Source organism: Mastomys coucha, unplaced genomic scaffold, assembly GCF_008632895.1.
Source record: "Mastomys coucha isolate ucsf_1 unplaced genomic scaffold, UCSF_Mcou_1 pScaffold22, whole genome shotgun sequence".
NCBI classification, from domain to species: Eukaryota; Metazoa; Chordata; class Mammalia; order Rodentia; family Muridae; genus Mastomys; species Mastomys coucha.
In genome coordinates this window covers 247,030,473-247,057,228 of record NW_022196905.1, presented here as the reverse complement: position 1 = coordinate 247,057,228, position 26,756 = coordinate 247,030,473, and the positions used below count along the sequence as shown (strand labels likewise).

At 48.4% G+C, this 26,756-nt stretch overlaps 1 protein-coding gene across 5 annotated transcripts in view; it reads right to left on the bottom strand.

The window, feature by feature from the left end:
• Positions 1-1,116: 1,116 nt before the first annotated feature.
• The window catches only part of Zfhx3 (zinc finger homeobox 3), a 287,724-nt gene continuing 262,084 nt past the window's right edge, over positions 1,117-26,756 (bottom strand). For 4 of the 5 annotated variants that reach the window (XM_031341363.1, XM_031341364.1, XM_031341361.1 and 1 more), the window contains 3 exons: positions 16,267-16,369; positions 9,524-14,968; positions 3,692-5,403 (listed from right to left, as the gene is read on the bottom strand). In XM_031341363.1, coding sequence (XP_031197223.1) covers positions 3,692-5,403; positions 9,524-14,968; positions 16,267-16,369 — 7,260 coding nt within the window. Of the gene's footprint in view, positions 5,404-9,523; positions 14,969-16,266; positions 16,370-26,756 lie in introns of all 5 variants that reach the window. The other variant, XM_031341360.1, reaches the window with a different exon arrangement.

Below are 26,756 nucleotides of genomic sequence, written 5' to 3'. Positions count from 1 at the left end.
AAAAAAAAAAAAAAAGCAAAAAACAAAACAAAACTTCCTAGATGCGTTAAGAGTGTGTCTGTGTTCCTTACGTTTCTTTAGGGAGGGATAAGGAAGGGATCATGAGTTGACTCCAATCCTGACAGGTACCTTGGTGCCGTGTGCCAAATAGTGTCTTGCACCAAGCCACATCATGAAGGAATGAAGGGGGCAAAATTCATCCGATAACTTAAAAAAAAAAAAAAAAAAAAAAAAAAAAAAAAAAAAAAAAAAAAAAAAGAAGTGCCAATAGAAGTAAAGAACTAACTTTCAAAGTGAGTTGAGATGGTCTACTACTCAATGACTCACTCCAACAGCAGACAGAAGTAAACTCCCCGAGTGAGATCAGTCTAACCAACTGAGCACTGGAGTGAATGCAAGCCTTTGTAAACTGCTACAGATCATGGCCACTTGTCTGCCTTCCGGTTTTCACCATCACTGACTGCTTCGCTATTTCTGGGTTAATGCTGAGAATTTCTTCTTTGATGAACATGTATGTGGGTGGGTGGGTGGGTGGGTGTGTGGGTGGTGCGGCTGGAGAGGAACACGTCCATTAACCCACGTCTGGGTTGGGACAATCCCACACCTTCTCTGAGGAATACTGATGGGCAGAAGCCATTCTACCCAGCCTTACCTTATTGTTGCCAAAACACACTCACAGGTCAAATCATGGCACAGTGAAACACTGACCGTTACCATCTCACAGAGGGAGGATGATTGTAGCTCAAAATAGAACAAACAAAACCATTGGGGGAAGGGCTGGCAGAGTTACAAAGAAACTTGAGGTCGGGGGGTAGGGAAGGTAGAAATTGCACTATTACCAAGCAATATAATTTTTAAACAACAGTTTTCAGAGAAGACCTAGCAGAATTTGACAGGTAAAGCTAGTGTTAAATTGTTAATTGGTATCACACAGAGAACCAAAAACAAACATTTTTTTCTTCTATAGATACAGACACAGTAACATACAACAGTTAAATGGCAAAAAATATATATATATATTTCATAGAGTTACAAACAAGATAAAATAATGGAAAACAAAAAAAAACTGTACAACTTTAAAATTTAAAAGTGTTCATTCTCAAAACACTGGGAGGAATACAAGAATTCTTTGTTAAAAGGAAGTAGGTATTTAAAACAGTAAGTGTTTTGTGTACTTGTTTTTGACACCTTATGCTACAACTGGATACTGATATGAATAGTTAAGATGGTATTCTTTTAGTATTTCTACTTTTAAAAAATTAAAAAGGAATTTGCACTGTGCATCAGCCTAGTTAGAAATATGTACAACAGTTCAGGATCTACTCTTTAACTAAAAAACAAATTCATAAAAATAGTCCCGGCTAAAAAAAAAAAGAAGAAAAAAAAAAGAAAGAAAAAAAGAAAAATTTCAGATCTTGGAATGCTCCAGTCTTTTGCAAAGTCGATGAATGGCTTCAGCACTGGGGAAGAAGCCCAGAAGGTGGCCAACGGAACCTGGATTCACAGTCTTCAAAGTTCCCTTTGAAACATAAGGAAGAGAGGGAGGGAGGAGGACTTCACACTTTGGGGGCAAGGGAGATTGTGTCTGTTGGTGTTTGGCTATGAAAGTGAGGCAGCAAAGCATCTATTTGTCTTCAAAAACCTATGTTTTAGCAGCACGAAGTTTTCCTTCTGACGTTCAGACCGTTTTTAAGATGACAAGGGGTGTGTTGAATGGTGTTGTCCCAGGACGGTGCACATTAACATAAACACGTGCCTCTTGCACATGCTTCTATCCATTTGCTCTCCCGTACATTGCTATCTGTTTTGTTGGCTGCATCAAGATCATTCGCCGCTCAGACTGCCTAACAGAAGGACAAAACTTTGAAGTTAAAAAAAAAATGTGTCTTTTGGTATCTGGAATTGCCATTAACAGTTGCCTCTCTGCGTGCAGAGGAAGCACTTACCAACCTGGGAACTGTTTTGTGTTACTCGTTCTTTTATTAAACTAAGTCTTGTTTGTTTAAATCAGAAACAAATTCTCAAGTAACTAGAACCCTTTCCCATTTTTTCTGCATCAGCAGTGAAAGGGTGTGTCTTTGGATATTATTTTTTTTTAAAGCATGAAATTTCTTTTTTTTTTTCTGAGAGAGAAAAGTAAAGACACAAACACAAAAAATCAAAACCAAATTAATAGCCAAAAACGTCTTAGAAATAAAAAGCACACAGCCCCAATTACACAAACTGAAACAAATGTTTTAGTTCAAGAAAAGAATATTTGAAGTGTCCACAGACTAAGGGGACAGAAAGAGAGAGAGAGAGAGAGAGAGAGAGAGAGAGAGAGAGAGAGAGAGAGAGAGGAGGGAAGAGAGAAGAGAGAGAGGAGAAAAGGATAAATTAAAAAAATAAATGCTCAGGGCTACCAGACACATGTAACTAGAATTAAATGTCTTTCAAAAGTCTCAACTCCCCAACAAAAATAATCTGTGAGAATCCTGATGATCCCTAGAATCCTCTGAAATCCTTTCTTTAGGTTTATAAAATAATTCTGCAGCCACCCTCCAAGAAATAAAGGTGGCAGCCACTTTAAGTGAGAAATTAGAGGATGGGAGTTGGGGGGAAAGAGAGACAAAGTTGAATTAAGGGACAAAGGGAAGAGAAGCTGGGGTGAAGCAACAGATTGCAATCTATCCACTAGGGATGAACAAGACAACATCAAATGAGGAGCTGTCGCTGGACCACACAAAAGCTAAATGTACAAAGGTTTTAGTCTACCATAGTGCTTCAGCTCATTTCCAATGAAGCATTCTACTCAACACCAAAAATGGTCATACCTACCATAAATACAGAAAGTCAGTTTTTAAAACTTGTCTTTTTTTTTTTTAAGCTACAAGTCCTCAACACTCTTTGTGTGTGGGTTTATTTTTCTTCTGAAAGTGGGAGTGCTTAACTTTTCCCCTTGAAATTGGCTTCAGCAGAAAAGCTATTCTTAAAAATCCCCAGAAAGCTAAAGCAGTTCACATTGTTTCTCTTGAATACTTTCTGCCCATTTTTTTTAAATTAACAAAACAAAACAAAACAAAATCTTTTTTCTGGAACAAAAAAAAGAAAAAAAAAAAAGAAAAGAAACATAAAACAATGATTCTGAAAACAGAACGAAGTGTGACCGATTGACCTGAGAATAAAAAGACATTACATTTCTTCTTTTTCTTTTAGCAAGCCATTGGTATCTGAATGCTAAGATAGCAAGAAATTTAAAACTGTAACAAGGTGGAGTGCTTTCCCATACAGTGCATGCCGGGCTCCTCTGTGCTATCAAGGTGGGGCAGTTCTCAAAGGGGGCAAATATACAAGGGGTTTAAGCTCCAACAACAATAGGCAGGCCCTGCGGACTTCAATTTCCCAGACCAATAGTACCTTTAAAAGGACACAATTTAACAGGGTTAGGGTTTGTGGTTTCTGTTTTTAATATTAAAAGAAAAAAAAAAAAGAGACAAGAATGTAAAATCACCGGCATAGATAGGTATATGGGAAAACAACCCACGCTTTTTCTTTTTTTTTTCCTTTTTTTTTTTTGTTTTTGTTTTTTTGTGTTTTTGTTTTTTTGTTTTTGGTTAGAAGCTTTGGAATTGCAGTTAGTCTAGTTTTGAAATTGGTTTGTTATTAATCTTTTTTTTATTTAAATTCATTTGTAATTGTTCATCTTCAAAGCTTACAATCTGAAGGTGTCCGTTCCTACACTGGTCAGACCACTGTCCTTGGGGCAGCTGGGGTCTTTGGGACCCTCCACCGGGCTCGCCGGTCCGTCGGACTTTTGGCTGAGATCCGTGTCAGACTCCTCCGAATAGTCGTCTGTTGGCATCGAGGGCTGAACCCCTGAGGTGCTGCATGAACTTGAGGTAACCGTTGAAGATGAGGAGAGAGGAGGAAAAGAAGGGGGCTTCGCGGCCGAAGCCCGGGAGCCCACTGGCGGCCAAGACTTCCTGGAGGCGTGGGGGGAAGCGGACGAGGACGGGGCGGTCGACGGGGGAGGGGGGCTGTCGTTTGAGTGAGCGGCAGACTGCGAGGTAGATGCGGTGCTAGGATCGGGGAAGCAGGCAGAGTGAGGTAATAAACTAGGGTGCTCTTTGGCGTTTCTTGCTGCTCTCGTGATTGTTCTGTGTTTGTGCAAGGCCGACTCGAGATGCTGACTCAGCGCTTCCTCCCCGCAGAGCGCGCTCTCGCAGGCCAGGCAGTGGTACGAGCCGCCACCGCCGCTGCCGCCACCACCACCGCCGCCGCCGCCACCGCTGCCGGTGGGGACATGAAGCACCATCTCTTGCAGGTTCACCACAGACTGGCCGAAGAAGCAGAGGGACTTCAGGTGGCTCCTTGCCGCCTCCTCGTCGCCGAAGCCCGCCTGGCACTTGCGGCAGACCAACTTGTACTGCACCTTTGGAACTATGAAGGGGTCACAGAGGGAGTCCGCGCTTGCACTTTTGCTTTCTGCTTCTGGCTCTTCGGGGGGTTTCGGCAGGAGGGGGGACACCTCACGGGGGACGTTTTTCTGCTCTTCTGGTTTGGGGGATTCTTTGGCAGGGTCTTTGTCTGGGGAAGCAGGCCCCTGGGGGACTGGGGTTTGGCTTGCTTTGGGCTGCTGCTGCTGCTGCACTTTTTGTTGTTGTTGTTGTTGCTGCTGCTGCTGCTGTTGCTGCTGTTGTTGCTGTAGTTGCCGCTGCTGCTGTTGCTGCTGCTGCTGAATCGCCTCCTGCAGACTCTGCTGGTATTGCTGGTACTGCTGCAGTAGGGAGCCTGGAGACAACCCCATCAGGGCCTGCGATAGGGCAGGGCTGTATGGGAACAGGCCTTCCATGCCATACATGGGCTGCAGGTACCCACTCTGCAGGGCGCCAGGGATCTGGGGGGCATAATAAGGAGAAAAGCCCGGTACGAAGTAAGGAAGGAACTGGCTCGTGAGCAATGCTGTGGGGTCTGAAGTCAAGGCAGCCTGAAGGGCCTGCAGCTGAGCAGGGTCCACCGCGTACTCCATGGCGGGCAGTGGGGCTGAGATGGTAGCTGTAGCCGCTGTAGGGGCCTCTCCTTTCTCCTTTTTGGGGACTGGGAGGGGTTCCCCTTTTCCTTTGTGTGCCTTTTCCTTCTCTTTTCCTTTCTCACCATCTTTGTCCTTCCGTTGCTGCTGCGGGGGAAGCTGTGGCGTGGGGATCTGCTGGGCTGCTGGCGGTGGCGGAGGCTGCTGCACCTGTGGCTGCGGCTGCTGGGGTTGTGGGGGTTGCTGAGGGGCCATTGCCATGGTGGCTTGTGCTGGGGTCGGGGAACTCAGTGAGGCTGAGGACGGTTTATTTGGTAATCCAGATGTGGGGAGGCCGGGGGAAGGTACCGTTGTGCTGGGCAGACCCATCAGGTTCGGTTTAGGAGACGTTAAAGCTAAAAGGAATGGAGACAGGAAGAGAAATCACAGGTTAGTCTAGGAGTAGGTGAATCACAAACTCAAGGTGTTACACCCATGCCCTTGCCATGGTCACAGATGTTTAAACCCAAAGGGTCCTCCTCTCAAAGCCGGTGTTGTCAACAGATGTACCCTGCCATGCTCAGATTTTTTTAATCAAGACACAGCTTCTATTTATCTCCATTTAGAAAACCTTACAGCATCTCCCTGCCCAGTGTCAACACTCACTAGCCCACCCTTTCCTTGCTGTGTATTTCCAGATACCATGTGCTTTGCCCAGCACAGATTAGCTTCTAGCAGCTGGGACCCACGTAAACCAAAGCCATCATCAAAGTGCTACGGAACAAGCATGGCCATAGGAGAATGCCTAGGATGGAATCCTACACGGCTCCCAAGGCCCCACGAGCACACACAACAGCTTCTACATGTCACCATCATGACCACTGTGGCTGAGTGGAAGCTTTAGTGGGGGGTTGTGGAGGGAGAAGATGAAGGACAAGATAGAGGAAGAGTCTGGGAGGAAGGGAACCAACTCATTCAGGGAAAATTGCACCAGTGCTTTGGGTCATCTGATGTGCAGGGGTAAGTCTGTGGAGCAAGGCTAGCACCTCCTCTAGCCTCTGTGTGAACAACACACAATGGGACCTTTGAGGTTGCAGACACTCAGGGTGCCAAAGCCCCTCAGATCCCAGGCTATCGGAGCCTATCCTAGCTGCTACTGTCATGTTTGCTTCCCAGTGACCATGGGCTGTAGTACTGGGGCCATACAAAGTATAGTCCTATCTACCTTGCTCAGCTCTAATCTATCACTACATGCAAAAAGTTGACCCACCCCAGGGCCCTAGAGTCTCTTGTCTTCACAGTTGTGAAGGACAAGGACTAGGTCCCAGAATCGTGAGACTGAGTATCTGTGGTGGTTCGAATATGCTTGGCCCAGGGAGTGGCCTTGTTGGAGTGGGTGTGGCCTTGTTGGAGTAGGTATGGCTTTGTTGGAAGTGCATCACTGTGGGGGATGGGTTTTGAGAGATTCTTTCTAGCTGCCTGGAGATACCAGTCTTCTGACTGCACGTGGATCAAGATGTAGAGCTCTTGGCTCCTTCTCCAGCATCGTGTCTGCCTGGAATGCTGCCATGCTTCCTGCCATGATGATAATGGATGGAACCCCTGAACCTGTAAGCCAGCCCCAATTAAATGTTGTCCCTTATAAGAGCTGCCTCGGTCATAGTGTCTGTTCACAGCAATGGAAACCCTAACTAAGCCAGTATTGCTGCAGATAGATAGAACAGCAAGCCTGGGCTGTGATAAGACAGGTGTGCTGGGGAGGAGCAGAGCTCACTGGATAATGGAAGACGGTTAAGAAAGACGGGCACCAAAGAATGAAGACAAAGGACCTTGGAGCACCTCAGCATCTTCTCCCAGAAAGCTGAAGTAGAGGTTGCCTAGCAAGACCTGTCTTCATGGCATGGGGGTGGGGCAAAAACTTAACACTCGGAAGCCCAGAGTTGGATGAAGACTGCCAGCTTGAATGAGACGATGTACCAAAACCTCCATATTAAAGAAAGCAAAGAACATGGTTGCTGCACCGTTGCCAGTCCCCGGAGAGCCACTATAAGGCAACACAACCTATTTCCTTCATGTGCAACAGGGACTGGAACTAGTTATGACGACGACATGACTGAGAAAAGCACAAAGGCTTGTTGGTAAAACTGGCACATGCAAGGCCGAGTTGGAATGACAAGTTCTGAGTTTAGGGCATGGCTTTCTATGTGTGCCAGAGGTAGTGGGCCTGCCCAAGAAGAATGTCTGCCGCTTTGTCTATGGCTTCATGCTTTCAAGAGAAAGATTCGAGTCAGAAGGCCTTAGACTTGAGACTGTGTGTATTCATCTGATGGATGACCAAGAGATTCAGACACTAAGGAACACTACTTAACCCCTGCTATTTACCACGCTCTGCACTGGCCGCACTTGATAGGGCAGCTCAATGCTCCCTCACACTGTTGCTGTAAGATCAGAACTGGGCCAGATTCTTCAACCCCCTCCTGAAACTCAGTTACTGTGGAGTCAGCCTGACCTCGTGTGGGTTACGGCTGACACACATCAGATGTGTGACCTTTGGTTCACTGGGAGACTTCTTAGAACCTCAGCCTTCTATAGTACAAGATTGCAGGCATGAACTGAATGGCAACGTGGAAAGAGCTTAAGATTGGGCATGGCGTATGGTAACTGCTTGATAAATGCAGGTTCCTCTCCTCCCATTCCCCATCCAGTGATTCTACAAGCTGCAGTAGTGGAGATGCTTGGTAACTGGGGCATATCTGGCTGTCCTGATGACAAAGAGCCCAGCCTTCTATTCCTCATCCACTCTAAGCAGTCAGAACCTGGGCAGCACATACACTTGCTGACTGACTGGCTCATATTGGGTGTTGTGGAAGAGCATATAGAGCCTGGAGGCCTCAGAGGAGGGCTTTGGCTCCTACCCTAACTTGTTGAGTCATCTTGACCTCTCTGGGCCTCAGATTTCTCTGAGGGGATACATCAGACACTCTGATTCTACTTTTATTACTACGACGACGCCAACAATGATGTGTGTGTGTTTGTGGGGGGGAGCTGGGATGGGGGTTCATGTGCTATAGTGTGTATCTGAAGGCCAAAGGACATCTTTTGGGAATCAGTTCTCGCCTTCTGCACTGTTGAGGCAGGGTCTCTCTTAGGTCTGCCTACCTACACCCAGGTTTAGCTAGGCCAAAAGCTTCTGGGTCAATCTCCTGCTTCATGTTCTCATCTAGGACCCTGGGATTACAGATGTGCACCAGTGCGGCGGCATTTTTATGTTAGTTCTGGGGATCGAAATCAGGTCATCAGGTTTGTATGGTAAATGCTTTTTACTCAATGAGCCATCTTGCTGGTCCTGAGTCTCATCATTATATGCTGGGCCTTCCCACCTATGTCCTGGGCTGCAAGGATAATTCAAATGTCTGACTACTTTCCTTGGTTTGCTTTGCAGGTTTCAGTCTGTGCCACGTACTTAGGCAAGGACCTTTGTCTCCATGCTTTCTTTTCTTGAGAGTGGGGGAATGCAGTAGCTTCTATTCTGTGAAACATCACCAAAGATTACTATGTTAATTTAATTAAGACCGCTCTGGGAGGCAACAGAAGCATCAAGCCCTAGAGGGTTAGGGTTAGGGCTAGGGCTAGGAGAGACAAGGCTGCACTGTGAGGGGCTAGTGTGTTTGCTAGTCCGCACAGACATTTTTAGAGGGGACTTGCTACTGTGGGCCTAACCCTTACAAGATGCTGGAAAAGAAGGTCCAGTTTGAGGAGGACAGCTGGATCCCAGAGAAGATGAGTGAAGACAGTGAGAAGCAAGGAATGTCTGTCGGGAGAACTGAAAGGATCCCTAGCTTTAAGAGAGACCATACAAGCAGCAAACCTGTGTGACTCCAGATGCACCAGGGTGGGAATGGAGAATGGAAGGGTGGCTGGGGATGCCTAGAGTGCAAGCTAGTCACTTGTCTGAAAGAGTTGATGTGTTCACATCCAAACTAAAAACTACATTACCCAGTACAAGATTCCCGGTCAGAGAATTCAAACAGAAATTCTCTGTAGAAACCAGTACTGTTCTGACTAGAAGAGAAACCGTGGAGGAAGTCCTCCAGAGCGTAACAGCACAAGAGTGGCTTCCAGCTCTCAAAAAGGTGGGTGGAACTGCAGGCGGGAGGGCAAAGGGTTGATTTCAATTCTTTCCAGCCAGCCAGCAGCTATGGGGTCCATTACAGACTTAGCTGGGAAATCCCATTGTCTTCCATTTGTACCAATTACATGTGGATCACGTGACCACGAGGTTTGACATTCCCTGGGAATTCGCATGTCAGGTGATTCTTAATAACAGACACCATGAAAATTATTTCAGGACATACTTAGAAGAGGGCACTTCCACTCCTGCATAGTGGAGTCCAAGGAATCCAGGTATGTACTGGCACAGAAGTACCTGGCTACAGGGGACCTCCAATCTTGTTGCTCAAGAGTGCTGGTTAACCACATTAAAAAAACCTGGGCTTCTACTGATCTCTGAAAGCCATCACCTGGGACAGGACCCACCTGTGTTGGACGGGGTAAAGCCTGGCAAAGAGGGGCTGTTGAGGCCAGGGAGCAACACAGGAGGAATGCCCTGGAGCGCTGGATACGTGGCAGGAAGGTTAAGGGCCTGAAGAGGGGCGTTGTCAAACATCCCTTGCTGTTGAGCTGTCAGTCCGAGGACCTCATTAGCCTTCTTAATCCGGTCCAGCTCTTGCTGAGCCATCAACTGGCGTACAGTGGCTGGGTCAAAATATTCTTTCTCCTTGTCCAGCTGGCTTCCAATGGTGTCCTTAACTTTGGAGATATGCTGCTGAGAAAAGATATGGTCACGTACAGACAGCCTCGCGCTGTACTTGACGCCACACAAAGTGCACTCGGTTTTGGGTCCCTCGTAACTCGTTTGGTTTATACCAAAATGCTTGGCCATGCTTAACTTGGACTTCTTTTCTTTCGCCCGGGCATTCTGGAACCAGACCTGAACAACTCTCTTTGGCAGTCCGATGTCATTGCCCAGGACCTCACACTCTAGCATGGTGGGTGTCCTATAGTCATTAAAGCATGACTTGAGGACCTTCAGCTGCAGATTGGTCATCTGAGTGCGAAAACGTTTCTGCCCAGGTCGATCCCCGCCATCACCAGATTTGCCTGCGGATCCACTTGCCCCGGGGCTTGGGGAGCAGGGATCCGCAAGGCTTGAGGTTTCGCTGTAGTCCACTGTACCTTCGTTGTCATATTCCTTGCTATAAAAGCTCGGGGCTGGGCTGACCAGACCAGACGACAACCGGTCTTCATACTCTGACATCGCCATCATGGCTGCTTTGGTCAACCCCTCGTTCGGTGCGGAAGATTTGGTTTCAGTCGCTATTCCCGTGGCGCTGTCGTTGTCAGCATTGCCCTCGTCCCCCGTGGTGGTGTCCGTGATTGCGGTGTTGACCGAGGAACAGTCATCGTTGTCCAGCTTGGTCTGGTCAAAGTTTAGGTTAACCGAAGACATGGAGGGGCTTTCGAAGTCTTCGATCCCTTCCACCTTGATGGAGGAAGGGCTGAGAAGAGTTCTGGGAGACAGCTCCATGGTTTTGCTCACAGGCGAGAGGGGCACACCCTGACCATCACTACTGCTCGGGGGTAGGTGGGAAAAGCTAGTTCCGTCAAAAATGTCTCCCTTCATCTGGAGTCCCCCATCACAGTCTAAGAGCATGGCAGACAGAGTCAGGTTGTAGCCCGCTCGCTTGGCTTCGTGCCAGTGCCGAGACCGGATATGAGCCTCGAGGGCTGTCTTGGCCTTGAAGAGTGCTCGGCAAAATGGGCATCTCCTGTGGGCCTGCGCTGGGCCCACAGCCCGGAATTGACCTTTCCTTTCCCGAGCGCGGGTGTTCTGAAACCACACCTGTACCACTCGCTTCTTCAAGCCCACCTCGTGCGCGATGTGGTCCAGCATCTTTCGAGTTGGGTTGGAGTCCAGCAGGTACTTCTGGTAGAGAATTTCCAGCTGCTCTGGTGTAATGGTCGTCCTCAATCGCTTGTCTCTCTGAGGCTCTTCTCCTCCCGTCCCGCTGTCATTCTCACCAGGGCTCGCGCTGGCCTTTTCCTCCAGCTTCCTCTTGAGCGTGTTCATCGTGGAGGTGGGTGTGGAAGGGGAAGTGGCTGAGCTCGCTGGGATCTGAGGGATGGCGCCCGAGAGCAGCTGGCTGGCCAGGAGTGGGTTACTGGGATCAAACAGCATGAAAGGCATGTCCAACGACCTGTCCAAAAACTGGGGGTGGATGAACTGGTTCTGGGCGCTCAGGAAGTGAAGCTGCTGGTGCTCCTGCCAGTGCTCGAAGGATGGGAACGCCAGCTTGCACTGGTCGCACTGGTAGGGGATGAGCTGAGGAGGTAGGTTTGCCAGCTGTTGAGGGGTTGACGTGTGGAGAGGTTTGAGGGACAGATGGGAGAGCTGAGAGGGACTGGGGCTTGACTGGGGGAGGGGGCACTGTGGAGGGGGTGCTTGCGGGGGAGGCTGCGGTAAGGAAGGGGCAGCCAGCTGAGGGAGCTTGGGCTGGGGTGCGTTTGTCTTCTGCTCCGGCTGTTCTTGCTGCTGCTGCTGCATCTCTGACTTTGGCTGTCCTTGCTTTTCTTGGGTTTGGCTTGGCTGTGCACTGGGAGGGTCGGCCTGCTTTGGCTTCTCATCGTTCACCTCTGCTTTCGAGTTGAAGGTGGGTAGTTCGTCAGTCTCTGCTGTGAGCTGCAAGAACGCCGAGGGCGCGGCACTGGCCGACGGTGCTGGGGTGCTATAAGCCTGTGAGGGCATGGGGGTGCTGCAGGAGGAGCTTGTAGGGGTGAGGATCTCCATGGCATCCATGGAGTCCTCGTTTTGGCTGTCATCCTGCCCCTCCTCATCCTCATCCTTGTAGCACAGCTTCTTCTGGTGTTTGATGAGGTCAAAGATGCGCTGAAACACGAGGCTGCACTTTTTGCATTGGTAATTCAAGTTGCTTGTCCGAATGTACCGATCGTTGGTAAGTTCACGCCTCTCTCCGTCTTTGCCCTCCCCCTGATTCTCATAATTCTTCCTGGCCTTCTGTCGGGCGTTCTGAAACCACACCACTATGACACGGGTTGGAAGGTTCAGTAAGTTAGAAAGCTGCTCGAATTCATCGTCCTTTGGGTAAGCGTTGGCATCAAAGAAGTCCTGCAGAACTCGGAGCTGGTAGTCGGTAAACCTTGTTCTTGAGGACCGCTTGCTCCCCCAGTACTCCTGCTTCTGGGGTTCTGGGGAAGGGGGCCGGGAGTCGATCTTGAGTTCCTCCAGACTGGTGATGGGAGGGTTGCTGAAGTTGTACGGAGAGTCCTTGTTCCGTTGCCGCTCCTTGAACAGAGTGTTTCTGAACCAGTGCTTGATCACTTTCTGGGGCAGGCCCGACTTGTCCGCCATCTCTTTGATCTGCTCCTCACTGGGGGAGTTGTTAATGTCAAAGTACTGCCGGAGCACACGGAGCTGGTCGTCCGTGATCCTGGTGCGAGGCCTCTTGTTCTGTTGCTGGAGCAGGGTGGGGTTGAGCTGGTGTTGGTACAGCTGGGCCAGGTCGGCAGGCAGCGGCTCCACGGGGCCGAGCTGAGGGGGCAGCTGAGCTGGCAGAGTTTGCAGTGGCATCGTCTGCATCATCAGTGGCGAGAAGATAGGCAGCTCCATTGGCATGGAGAGCTGGGTGAGAGGCACGGAGGGCTGGGCGGGGGCGATGGTAGGCGAAGTGATGGGTGGAGCCGACGCAGGGATGGCTGGCGTGGAAGCTGGCTGGGGGGGTGCCGCAGGAAGCGGAGGTGGGGGAGGCGGCGGAGGGGGTGGGGGTGGCTCCGGGGTCTGGGGCCTCAGAGGGTACAGTTTATCGTAGTGCTCTCTGTATTGCTTGGCAAACCTCTCCAGCTGTTTGAAGGGGAAGTAGTTCTGATGCACGTGCTCTTGATGGCTCTTTAGAATCAAGATGTTGGAGAAGAGCTTGCCGCACGAGTCACACTCCAGCTTCTCCAGGCTTTCGCCACCTTGCTCCGCCTTCCCGTTCTTCTTCTGTGCCTTCTGCTTGTTCTCATTGTATTGAATGACCAGCTCAAAGCCAAAGTTTTCCAGCAAGGCCTTGGTAGCATTCCCTCTGGCATCTGAAGCAATGCGTGGAGGAAGCATAGAGCCCTCAGAGCCACCCCCTGGTGCCAACTCTTTCTTCTCTTTGGCCTTCGAGGCATCTGGCAGTGATTCCTTTGGTCCTGTGTTACCCTCTGCCCCCTCTGACCCTTCCCTCTCTCGCTGGCTTTCCTTATCCTTTTCTTTGATGATTACTTTGTTTTTCTTTTCCGGGTGCTGGCTTGGCTGAAGGAGGGCTGAGTGACTCTGGGAAAGAGAGAGCTGAGTCTGTTGCTGTTGTTGCTGTTGCAGTATCTGCTGGTGGCTCTGCTGTGGGATCTGGACCTGAGCCTTCAGATCTTCCAGCAGGCCTGGGCCTGACCCTGTGAGCGTCAGTGCCCCGCTGGTCACAGGCAGGTTCACCTCGGGGTTGAGCTGGAACTCTGCGCTGGGGATGTAAAAGGGGAAGAGCAGATGCTGCTGCTGCTGCAGCTGGAGCAAGGTCTCTGTGGTCATGGGAAAGTGAGGGAGGAGCGTGGGGTTGAACAGCTGAGACTGGATCAGGGCGGCCTGCTGCTGCAGCTCTTGCTGCAGGTGCGCCTGGACTTGCGCCTGGGCCTGGGCGAGTGTCTGGGCTTGTTGCTGCTGCTGTTGCTGCTGCTGCTGCTGTCTGGACGCAATCATATCTGCTAACTTCTTCCGGTTGGCCTCCTTGGGCTCTGGAGGGGAAGTGATGTTGGCACTGATGGGATTCCCCAGAGGCGGCATCACCACGCTCTCGGGTGGCACCTGGCTCAGCGCGTTTACGCTCGGAGCCATGGCGGCAGTGCTTGGATTGGCGGTGGTAAAGGTGTTGTTGGCCCCACTGCTGCCCACAGGGCTTGGGGTAGAGGAGCTGAGGGACACACCGCCGCTGTTGCCAGTCCCGTTGCTGCTCCCACTTGCAGCTTCCAGCTTGGCTGCCCGGGCCTTGGTCTGGTGCAGCACCGACCTCATATGGATCTCCAGCGTGGAACTCTGGCTGTATGCCACGTTACAAGTGTTACACTTAAACGGCTTGTTGTCCGGGCTGCTGGTGGGTTCCGGCTGTCCGGTTGCCGATTCCTGAAGGGCCCTCTTTAACTTGTGCAGGTGCGAGACAGAGTTGTAGTGCACCAGCAGGATATTCTTTTGAGTGAAGGACTCCTTGCAGACGGTACACTTGTAAGGGCGGGAAGGATCCAGAAACTTCTCCATAGTGAAGTTGGGGCCTTTCCTGAAAGGCAGAGCTCGCTTTGGCTCTGAGCCTGAATCCTCCTGCACTGACCCAGAGTCGCTGCCGGTCGGGCTCTGCTTATCTTCCAGGTCGCTCTCTTCCTCCTTGTCTTCCTCCACAATGATGGTGTGGTCTTCAGCCAGGGTGGGGTCTCCCATGGCCAAGAGGTCCCCGTTGGCGAGAAGCCCCCCATAAAGCTGCTGGATGTCAGCCTCACTCAACTCTAGGTGACTCGTCTCCAGGTGTTTTTTCAGAGCCTGGAAAGTCCGGAAACTGCGCTGACAGAGGCAGCACATGGTGGCGGCCCTGATCACATGGTACTGAGAGTGGAGCTGCAGCTTTTCAATGGTCTTGAAAGCCAGGCTGCACTGGTTACAGCGGTACTTATACACGTGGCGGTCAGACACGGGCAGCTGCGGCCTCTTGGCATGCACCTCGTTGAAATGGGTCTGCAGCGTGGCGGAGGTTTTGAAGACCTGGTTGCACCCCTTCTTCCAGCAGAGGAAGCCCGAGTCTTCTCTCACGCAGCTGGGGTCAGCAGAAGACGGCTTGAGATCCCCACTGTGCTCCATGCTTGCGGGTGGCAAGATGTTCTTTCCCAGATCCTCTGAAGCTTCTGTAAAAAATACAAACACATCAAGCCCAAAGATGAAGAAGGCTTTGTTTCCAGGGTGGCACCCAGAGCCGGTTATCTAGCCCAGCTTTATGAATACAGGAAATAGCCAGCCACCGGCCAGAGTCTCTCCACAGGGCCAGTAGAATACACACATAACCAAGGTGCCCACAAACAGACGGCTAGGAAGAAGGCTATATACAGGTCCAAGTCATAGCAGGCCTGTGTCACAGCACAGACCCAACAGTCTCCTAAACTGTATTTCATTCTGAAACCTCAGTTTCTCAAAAGTTAGTCTGAAAGGTTACTGGTCTTATGGGAGCCTTTATGCTCACTTTTTTGGTTATAAAAATTTAGCACATCAGATCTATTGTCAGGGACATCTACGTTAATGCTGTCTTAAGTTGTGAGGAAGTTCTACATTTTGGGATTCTTAAAAGCATTTAGTTCTGTGTTTAATGTGACTCCCCCGCCCTTTGCTTTTACATTACTGTTTCTTTTTCTTTTTTCTTTTTTTCTTTTTCTCTTTTCTTTTTGGTCTTTCAAGACAGGGTTTCTCTGTGTAGCCCCGGCTGTCCTGGAACTCAGAAATCTGCCTGCCTCTCTGCCTCCCAAGTGCTGGAATTAAAGGCATGCACCACCACTGCCTAGCTTACATCACTGTTTCCTGAACCCAGGTCTTTGCTCCTGCTAGCAGGAAAGTTAATAAATTACTCAACTGCATTACTTTAAAATAAAGTTCATCATATCCATAAATACCCTGGCTCTTTCCAGGTCATCTGTCTACTTGTGATGTGGACACGTCATAAGGAAGAAGGGTGTGCACCAACAGTGTTAGGGCCTTAGATGTCTGTGAGAGCAGTGTGGGGCCTTAGATGTCTGTGAGAGTGTGTTAAAGACTTAGGAGAGCTAAGAACCACTTAGTGTGGAGGCCTAAGAGCCAATCCACAACCGCAACAGAAACATCTGTGACAATGGTCCTTACAGATGTTATGTTTAAACAAGGTGATTCCAGAAGATTCCAAGAGTTTTGTGCAGAGGTAGCAAGACAGACAGCTAAGGGATCTTATTGAATGGCAAGGCTCTAGCAACCATGCCCTTGACTAAGTAAGTCTATACCAAGCCTGATGTCTGTGAGCAAACTGACTACAAGATATATCCTAAGACCTAAAGGCCACAGGGTGTGTCCCATTCACTCAGGATATATTATAAAGAATTCCTCAGCCCTCATGCCTCATGAAAAATTTGACCAAGAATTCGTCTTGTTTCCATTTGGATGAATTAAGATTAGCAACACTGACCAGGTGGTTTTCCTGCCTCTTCCAAATTGGAATTCCCATCTCGGTCCGGAGCGGCGGCGGGGAGGAACATGCTGCTGGGCATCACGATCTCAGGAGCGGTCACCTGAGGAGTGAGAGGCAGAGAGACGACAAGAGTCAAGTCGTGGAGGAAACAGACACAAAACACAAAAGGTTTAAAAAGTATCTAATAAGCAAAATTACCCTTCACCAGGGTAAAAGCAGGTGGTGTCGCTTTGCATAGCTCAGTGAAGACTCATGTTTATTAGACAAAGCTCACATCAGTCAAAAGTGTTTCTACGGTTACATTCTGGACATAATTAGCAGTGCACACTTGAAGAATAATCTTATTATTAATATTTTTCTTTTATGCAGAATTTTGACTTTGATCACTGACAATGTTTTGTCATGGGCTGTGAAACTTCTTGGGCAACCAATTAGGTAGATAAGTTGAAAGGCCCACCTTAAGCTGCCGCAAACATAATAAGGGCCCTAATTAAATCATACCTAGTAAAGTACGTGGTAATCTTGAAGCAGGGAGCATTATAGCACTGTTTTCAAAATGTATTCAGGCGAGGAGAGGAGGGGAGTCAGAGTGAAGGAAAGGGTAAGAGGCAGAGAGGAGAACAAAGGGAGGCTAAGGACACGCACACACTGGCAGATTTTCCAGGAAACAACACCGTGTAACCCTTTACAAGCTGACATCAAGCACCAACACGGGGTTTTTGGGACTCACGTTAAGTCAGAGTTTCGTCTAACAGCCTTTTATGCACAAGGCACAGAGCATCAGAGGGAGCATGTGCCCAGCATCCCAGCAATCCAGCTAATTCTGCACCGCGTTCTACAACGGGGCCCTCTCTCCTGACCCTGAGACTGGGCTGTTAGCCTCTAATGGAGCATTTCCATAATTAGCCCTGAGATCTAAGTAGCTACATTTTAGGTCAGATCCTCAGACTTTCCACTCTGCCTCCCTGCTGTGTGGGCCAGAAGCTAGTCCCATATGTGTGACAGTGACAGGCAACGGCAGCCTCAGTGTCCAGGGTGAAGAGCAAGGGCTCTCCATCCAAAGAACAAGAGCTTCCCTAACCTGCAAGTATAGCTCACCAGTGGCCGCATCCTTAAAAATCAAACAATTCCCCCTCCCCACCCCCGGCCCCTCCGCAAGTGCCTGCTGCCCAGAGCTCCTCAGTCTGCAGAGGGACCTACAGATTGTCTACCTCATCTGTGTGGGGTCATGTTAACTAAGACATAGGTGGTGTTGGAGGACAAAGAAGGGCACAGACATGGTCATGTCCCGTTGTGTACACGTGTAACATTCTGAAAACTAAAGGGGGAGTGGGCAGCAAGCTCTCTTTGCCACGAGGCAGGAAAATTTGGCATCAATAACAATTCCAGAGGAATGAGAAACTGTCTTAGACAGCTGCTGGAGGAGTCAGGGGAGGTGTGGCGTAGTGCCCAGCCCCACCTGGAGGCCCTGCTGGGCCAATCAGATGAAGCTTCACTGCAACAGTAATTGCACTTAGCATTTTGTTCAAACTTAGTGTTTTAAAAATTATCTTAGAGATTGTGAGAGTCGAGCCTTTCTCAGATAGCTGCCGGCAAGTCCACTGGTGTCGCCAACAACAGGGTCAACAAGTAGGGGAAACCCAAACAGCTGTGGCCCCTAACCAAGAAGAAGAGTTCGAATTTAGGTGCTGGAGATGGGTATTTTGTCAGGTCCGGAAGCGAAGAGGCACAGAACGTAAGCAACAGACGCTGTGGAGAAGGGTCTTGAGGAGAAGGCCCGCCAAACTAGGCAGAGCAGGTGTGTGGCAGGTGAATGGGAAAGGCATGTGCCTGCCCCCACACAGCTGCACCGCAGCACACTGAGCCCGTGACAGCTGCTTTGGAGCTAGCTAGCTGCTGAATCGTCCAGAACAGAGTGGGCATTGCCAAACTCGTTCTATTTTCTTTTTAATAGAAAGCATTTCTGACCACTGTGGTTGGGGAGTCCAGCGGGAATCCAAGAAGTGAAAGGTCACCGATTAATTTATAGTCTTCAGCAGAGGGAGAGCACAAGGTGGGGGGTAGAGGGGGAGAAAGAGAAGGAAAATAAAAAGAGCCCCCCCACCACCTTTTTTCTCAGTTGTAGCTGCAGGATCAGTCCTTTTTGGGGGGTCTTTAGGAATTATGAAAAATGAATCATGAGAAGTTAAAAAAAAAAAAAAGCCCTACAGAGTAAAAAAAAGAATAAAATTATCTCTCACCTCAGCCGTGCATCATTATAGAAAACCGTGGGCTTTTTCTAAGCGTTACAGTAAGGCAGACATCCCCTCCAACAGACTCAGTGCGACGGATCAGTAATTGTTTTCATACACTTTAATTAGAAAAACTCAGATGGCTATGAATAATAATGGAAAAGAGAGACTTTTGCACTTGAAAGGTTGAAGTCAATCAAGTGTGAATGACGGCAAAAAAAAAAAGGAAAGGAAAAAAAAAAAAAGACACCAATTCATCAGCCCTCTGCTGTCTCGCTGCGACTTTAATCATAACTCCTGATTGGGATTCAAGAAGGCAGTAAGCAGCAGTTCTTTGTCTGCCTTCACCTTCCATCAATTAACTCTCCCCGAAATATAATCATCAACCTCATATGCTCTTCTGCATCTTAATCTGGCCTCCGAACCCGGAACTCCTGCCCCATGTGTGTTTAAGGAGGGACTTTTATCTACATGCTCTTGCCCCATCTATACGATGCCCAGCCTGTCCTGGGGAGCGAGGAGAGAGTTGTGTGAGATTTAATGGGCAAGAAATCCCCAGGAGGCAAAGGGGAAGATCCCTGAAGGGAACTAAGGGTCTAGGAAACCTAGCAGGGTCTATGTGTGCATGTGTGTGTGTGTACCAAGGTTGACGGGGAAGCAGCTTCATTGTGTAGACCTACCAGTGGGGCTCCCATCAGTTCCCAGACATTACTATTTCCAGGCCCGTGTCTCGTCTTCTTTCTCTTCCTACCAATGTCCAGAGCCTTGTGCTCTAAGCTTCTTCCAAGAGGGCTGGAAATGTAATCATGCTGACAGCTCTTGGAAGAGCTCTGCTCAGTTGAGGAGGGAGGATACAAAGGTAGGGCTCCTTCAGTGCTTGCCTTGGTTTCCAAAATCATATTTGGTTCCTGGACTGTGTGGAAGGGTGGGAATGTCACAGCCACAGTGTCGAGTAAACCTAGCTCCTCAGTCACTCAACTGTGCTGGGTGAAGATCTGGAAAGGCCTTCCAGCAAGTACATCAACACACGGAGTGGAGAGAGGGTCAAACCATAGCCCGGTCATAGCCATTCTAAGTGGCCCAAAGCACTGGACCCCACCGCCGGCTTTTCTGTGGGTAACACGTAAACACATCTTATCTTGCTGCCATGCCTTCTCCTCATATGCCTGCCCTCCAGCCCCACCTACACCTCCAACTATGGCCAGTATACAATCAGCTCAGATACCTACACACACATGAACTGATTTTTCTGATGGCCACGTGTAGTGGTTTACATGAGAAATGTCCCTCATAGGTAGATGTATTTTAACACTAGGTCTCTAGTTGGTGGCGCTGTTTAGAGACTGAGAAGGTGCAGCCTTGCTGGGTGAGATGGTTTATAGATGCTAGACCCAGGGTGTGGCACTATTAGTAGAAGGTGTGGCCCTGTTGGGAGTAGGTGTGTCACTGTGGGTGTGGGCTCTAAAGACCCTCATCCTAGCTGCCTGGATGCCAGTCTTCTGCTAGCAGCCTTCAGATGAAGATGTAGAATGCTCAGCTCCTCCTGTACCCATGCCTGCCTGGATGCTACCACACTCCTACCTTGATGATAATAGACTGGAGCCCTGAATCTCTAAGCCAGCCCCAATTACATTTGCCTTGGTCATGGTATCTGTTCACAGCAGTAAAACCCTAACTAAGACACTGGGAGAAGTATGTCTCGAGGGGTACAGGCTTTGAGGATTTTCACTTTACCCCACTTCTAGTTCGTGTTCTGTCTGTCTGTCTGCTTCATGCTTGAATGGTAGAGATATGATCTCTGCTGCCCTGCCTCCCTGCCAGGATGGACTCTCAGCCCTCTGGAACCATAAGTCAGAATAAACTCTATCCTTCCATAACTTGCTCTTAGTCATGGTGTTTTATCCCAGCCACAGGAGACCACGGTGCCTGCATGCCTATAAACACTCAACATGTTAAGCCACATCTCTTGTCCAGCAATAGTTAAGTAGACTTAACATTAAGACAGAGTTCTTCTGGTTAAAGGAAAAGAAAAAAAAAAAAAAAACAGTTGAATAGAGCCATTAATCCCTCAGGATTGGCCTTGACCATGACACTAGATGCTGCTCTTCTGTCTCTTCTGAGCCAAGATCAAGTGTGATACAGAGCATGCAGAGGTGAGAGGGATGTTCGTTAGAACCATTGGCTGAAAATCAGATACCAGAAATCTGGACACAGAGGCTCTCATGTCTTTACGAAAAGTGGGTAGCCATCATGGGTCATGCCTACTCTGAGGCAGAGGCCCTTCTAGTCTGAGCAATTCTCACTTGTTAATGATAGAAACCAAAGAGCTGCCTCGAGCTAAGAAGCTTCATACAATCCCAAAGCAGTGGCCTTGTGGGAAGGAGAGGGGCCTTTGGGTGAGCCTGTTGACTCTTTCACCCTTGGCTTACTAGCTGTCCGGCAGTGCCCAAGTTCATGCCTGGGAGATGCTGTGGCAAAACAGGGTTCCTGCTCCAAGAAGCTCACTACCCTGAGTAACTTCAGACCCTTAGGAAGTTCAGTGAAAGGTGGAGCCCTCATGCAATTCCAAGGACTCAAAGGCTCCCCAATAGGGGAGAATAATCCGTGGACTTCAGTGAATTTCCCTTGGTCACTTACAAACAGTGATATGGGTTCATGAATGACTACTTCTGACCTCTTCCTAAGGCCTCAGATTTGTGGATCATAAATCAATCCCTTTCAAGATTTCCTGTGATGAATGGACCCCAAAGCACCAAGGATACACCATAGATGCCCAGGGTCTTAGTAGTTCTGGTCCCCACCATGGCTGGCATTTGTCATTTCTTTTGGGAAACTAATTAGAAAGATTAGCCGGCCTGCTCTTCCAGGCTCCAAGGTCACCAATTTGGAAGGTCTACATCTAACACCATGTGTAGCTTAGGCTACACCCTACTTCCCTGTGGTAATTAATAATCCATCAAGTTTATCTGTCAAAGCTACTGCAAGCTAAGATGGCCCAGGTTAGCTCATCGACCAACACCTCCCATATGCTGGACAGCAGAGATAGCTTCTCAGAAAACCCAATGAGCCTGGTGTCAACATCTATTGAGGTGGGTGTCTCTCTGAAAGGCTACCCGTTGTCTAGGCAAAAGGTAGATTTCTAAGGAAGACTCGAATCCTTCTCTTCTCAGTGGGAATCAACACAGTGAACCACCTAAAACAGAAGGACAGACCTCCTGTGGCTTGGACCTAGCCACACCCTAGGTCCTGGTTCTGTAGGTTCTAGGCATGAACCTAAAACTTAACTGCTTTCAGAGCTGACCTGGAGCTAGTGGTGAATGGAGTACTCCCTGATGAGAAAGCTTCAGGGCCTGGCTCTTCCTATCCTATCAGACTCCACGGGCACCATTCACACAGCAGAGCTTGAGCCCTTCCTTCCTTCCTTCCTTCCTTCCTTCCTTCCTTCCTTCCTTTCTTCCTTCCTTCCTTCCTGCTGGTGAGGCATGGCAGCATAGTCTCTACGAGACCTTGTCTCTGTCATGTATCATCTTAAAAAAATAATAGTATACTTTCTCATATCGCCCAAGGCAAGCCTCTAACTCATAACCCCCCTGTCTGAGTGCTGGGGTTTTAACGATGTGTTAAGACTATTTTCAGCTAGACTACTTTCAAGAAATTTTAATTGATGTGTATAATTGTACAAATTTATGGGACTCAACATGAAGTTTCACAACACATACACTCTGTGTACTCATCAAATGAGGACCTTGGCATGTGTCTCCTCCAACATTTATCATTTTTTTCACGAGACATTAAAAAAGGTTCTCTTCTATTCAAAATATATACTGCAGTTGACTGTAGCTGGCCTACTGTGCAACAGAACACTGGGATGCTGACTTCCTACCTGACTGTAACTTTGAATTCACTGGCAAACCTCCCTCCCCACTCTCCACAGATCTTTCTAAAATGCTGTGAAACATAGATACACACAGACAGACAAAGCTGTAGGCTACACTAACAATTTATGTAGATCAAAATAATACATAGAGAAACCAGAACCAGAGTTTTAAAACTGAGAATGATTTGTGCTGATGGAATGGGGGTGGGTATGGACACAAGAAACAGGAGCAGTTGTCTGTGTTTGTGTGTGTGTGTGTGTGTGTGTGTGTGTGTGTACAGACATGAGAGCTGAGGGGGAATGGATGGGAGAGCAAAGCTTCATTAGACCCGAGAGGCAGGCGGCAGCAGTATACCAAGGTCACTTCTAATTTAGACCATCTAATTGGCAAACAGGCTCCAAATGGCTATCATCTCGCAGGGCTTGGAATTAATGAAGCCCGATTATTTTCATTACCTTCCTCTGAGATGGACACAAAGTGAAAGAGCTGATACGCAGGTGGGTGTGACAGCCTCGGGGCCAGGGGGAGCACAAGAGCCCCCTTGTGGGGGAGGGGAAGCCTGTCCCCAAGGTCCCCACATACATGGAGCAGAGAAAGAGAGTCATAGACTGGTGTTTAAAGAACACAGGAGACCATACTATTGTCCCCCAAAGAGAGGCTAAGAGAAAATCTCAGGCAAGGCAGGGGGCCGGGAGCACAGGAGGGCATCTGGGTTCCTATGAAATAAAAAAAAAAAGGAGTAATTGTGGACCAAAAAAAGAGGAGGAAGAGGAAGGGCTACTGAAAAAGGTGCTCTTGGCTCTGCCTCATTTCAGCTGCGAGGTCCCATTTTGTTAAGTGATTAAAGAACAAAGAAAATGTCCCCATATTAATGATCTAGGATCCCAGTGGTATGTCCTGTCACTTAGAAGACACTGATCAATTAGAATAATTTACGAGTATTGAAATGCATGGTGGGTGGTCCTTCCCATTCTTACTAAGGAGTGAGAAACACATGTCCCTGGGCCCTCATCCTTCCCCCCAAATACAGGGACAGAGTGGAAGCACCAACATTTCCCCCAATCTACAGCCTTGGCTTGTCTGGAAATAAGACTTAGGTGTTTGAGATCAACATGGTAGACGGGACTGCCCAGCCAAGTGTGGAGGTAAGCTTGCCTCACTGCCCTAAAGCTTTAGAGATTTCCTCTTTCAGTGACCTGTAAAAAGAAGAAATATGGTTTAAGTTGTTTCCAGTGGGCCATGCAGAAGCGAGTGCTGTGGGTGCTGTTTCCACAGTCGATGGCCAGCGCTGTAAATGCTGCCAGTGGAGAGCATTTTTTTTTCAAGCCCCCTCATTGGTAAAAAGAAGGGGATCCATGGAAGACATAGATATGAGATGCAGAGCAAGCAGCCGTTACCATAGCAACAGACGTATTAGACCCTGCAGGTTCCTGAAAGCTGTCTGATAAGGTATTATTAAATGAAGCCTCCTCAAAAATGCTCTCCATTTACAACGGAGCGGAAAGACACTGCGTAAAAAGTAATCTATTTCCATTTATCAAGGCGGAATTTACTTTCGGATGGACTGAAATCCAATACTGGCCACTTCCTTGAGACTCTAGACCCAGACACTGAAATAAAGAACTCTCTGGAACGGCTAGCTTTAGAGACCCTGGCTATGTCGCGCATCCAGCCAGGATCACGGATCTGGGAGCCTTTGACAGCTTTTTCTGTTCCACTGCCAAGGCCACCTGCCTGGGCCACTCTGCTCACTGCCATTTGTCTTGCCATTGGGGATCTGAGGAGACTTCTGCCTCTCGGAGGTTGAATGGCCAGATACACTAGCTATTCCTCGTGATGAAACACAGGAAGAAAGGCTTTGGTTAGGAGTTACCTTCATCAGATTGCTTTCAGAGTTCGTCACTGCACTTGGCTAAGTGCAAGCAGATAAACTGTCAGAAAGCCTAACCAACACTTTCCTGGGGCCAATTTTCTAATAAAATTACTATAAAATGCCCTTCAGGGACACGATTTCAGCCACAGGCTCATTAACATCACTTAGTTGTACAACAATTGCGAATTCCACTTTAACACCAAACTTTTCCAAAGAATAACACTGGCATCTGACCAAGATTAGGAGTCTAGGCATCAAAGAGGATCCAGAGTTTACCCTGGAGAGTGGAGAAACTGTTTTAGATCAAGAAGGAAACACATCACTTGCAGAATTAGCCTCAAGAATGGAAGAACCAGTTCTGTGGGACAGTCACCACTCCAGGTCTTCCAGGGTAGAGAGCAGTGTGTGAAAGCCCTGCACACAGACTGTGAAGTCCAGAGGAACGCTTAAAACACTCACACTGATCACGCTCACGAGTCTCCCTACTTTCAACTCCCCGATTCGCAGTCTAGTAGCTCGCTGATACTAGCAAACTGGTTTCCTGTAACCAGCACATTTTACAGTTTGCATACTTCTCAGAGATGTCTAGAAAACATCCTTCTTATCTGTGGGAAGATGAGGCTCGTGGGGTTTCTGTACAGAGCAAAGCGCAGGCAGGACCTTTAGGTCGTAATCTCCCTGCTAGGGGTTCAAGAACAAGCTGGTCACCTAGTTCTCCCAATGACTGGGACCTTCAACGGGTGCTTCTGGCTCTGGACACCGCTCCCAGGAGTGCTCATGACTGTAGCTCTGTGTTCTGTGGTCTTTAAAAGGTGGGAAACCACTTCTTCACAAAGTGCTCTTTGGTGGGGTCACTTCCAGAAATATCTTAGGGATTAGGACCCAGGCAAATGCCATAGCAATAACCTGCTCCTGAAGACTCTGCTGGCAAAAGATTCATGGTGATCACGAAAATTGCCACTTAAAAATTGCCTCTCTGGTTCTAGTTATAAGAAGACATGGCCGCCTAAGCTGGGTGGGAGTGGTGAACATCTTTACTCTGAGCACTTTGGGAAGGCAGAGGCAGGCAGATCTCTGAGTTTGAGTCTGGCCTGGTCTGCAGAGTGAGTTCCAGGACAGCCAAGACTACACAGAGAAACCCTGCCCCCCCCAAACAAAAATAAATAAAATAAAAATAAATTAAATAAATAAATCATGACCAACAATGGATATTTGAAATATAATTTACATGTTAGTACTGAGGGATATAAAACTGTTTTACTGTCTAATGTATTCCAGGCATGGAGATTACTATAGGCCTACGGTTGTCATACTAAATTCATATTAAACAATAAAATAACCATTCGAGCAGAAGAAAAAAATGTAGCGAAGTTAAAAAAACAAAAGATTCTCTCCCATGCCTCTTCCCGTTCCTTAGGCTCCCAGAGTTCCAGGCATTCAGAAAGACACAGGAGGCCCAGGAAAAAATCCCTTCTTTCTCCCAAGGCTATTGAGAATTGCCAGGGAAACCTTCCTAATCCACAGGACGAGGACCCACTCCTCCTCCTGTGTGAATCTTTCCATGGTGTTTACCACCCTGTTTGAAAATGTGAATTTATGCTTGGAAGAACCCTGATTAAAAGCTCGGTCTATGCCGTCTTACAGTTTTCTACTGGCTGTTTCAAGTTCTCTTGGTACATCAATCATCAAAACCAAACATCCTTATACAACATTACTCGTTAATTTTACATAACCAAATGGAATTGGAAATGCCTTCAAAACGGATCCTCCTGCAACCCGCACAGTCAGGATGGGACTCACAGTCGACTGTTTCTCTGGGAATCTCCTTGTGAGATGTTAGCCACATTAACTTACTATCCCACTGCTGAAATAATACCAGACAGGGAGAGAGACTGTGTCTCTTCTTCCTCTGGTGATGGGGAAAGGCCTTTCCTAGTGGCCCTGGCACAGTTGAAAGTAAGACATTGCTACCAGCCACAGTGTTTTGAAGTTTTCACAGCGTGGATAGGATTTCACGTTATGCCTGATCTTTTGGCCACGTCTTTGATGGCCTTTCAAGAGTTAGGCCTTCCGATGCTTGCAGGTATAAGTGTATTGTGTACAGATAAAAGGTCTGCATTTGTGAGCCAGCATGTCACATCCAAACGGGATGACTTTCCTGCTCCGAGAACAAAATGCCTACTTGAGAAGCCTCATGCTCCAGCGCTATACCCAGAGCTGAAAAATGCGGGCTCAGGTCTCAGCTGACAAGTGACACTGGGGTTGAGTAAATTTGTTGAGACTTAGTTTCCTCATCCGTTAATGGGAATGTGTCAGACTTCTTCAAACAGAGTTGGCTATGAGGGTAAAGGGAGGTGTTATGATTGGGAGGGCCAAGCAGCAACCCCCCAGACTGCGCATCAAAGACCTGGAGACTCTGAATGATGGTTTCTTAAATCAGGGCCATGGGGCCTGCCGTGGTTACACCAAGCACAAGACGGGAGTGTGTGTGTGTGTGTGGGGGGG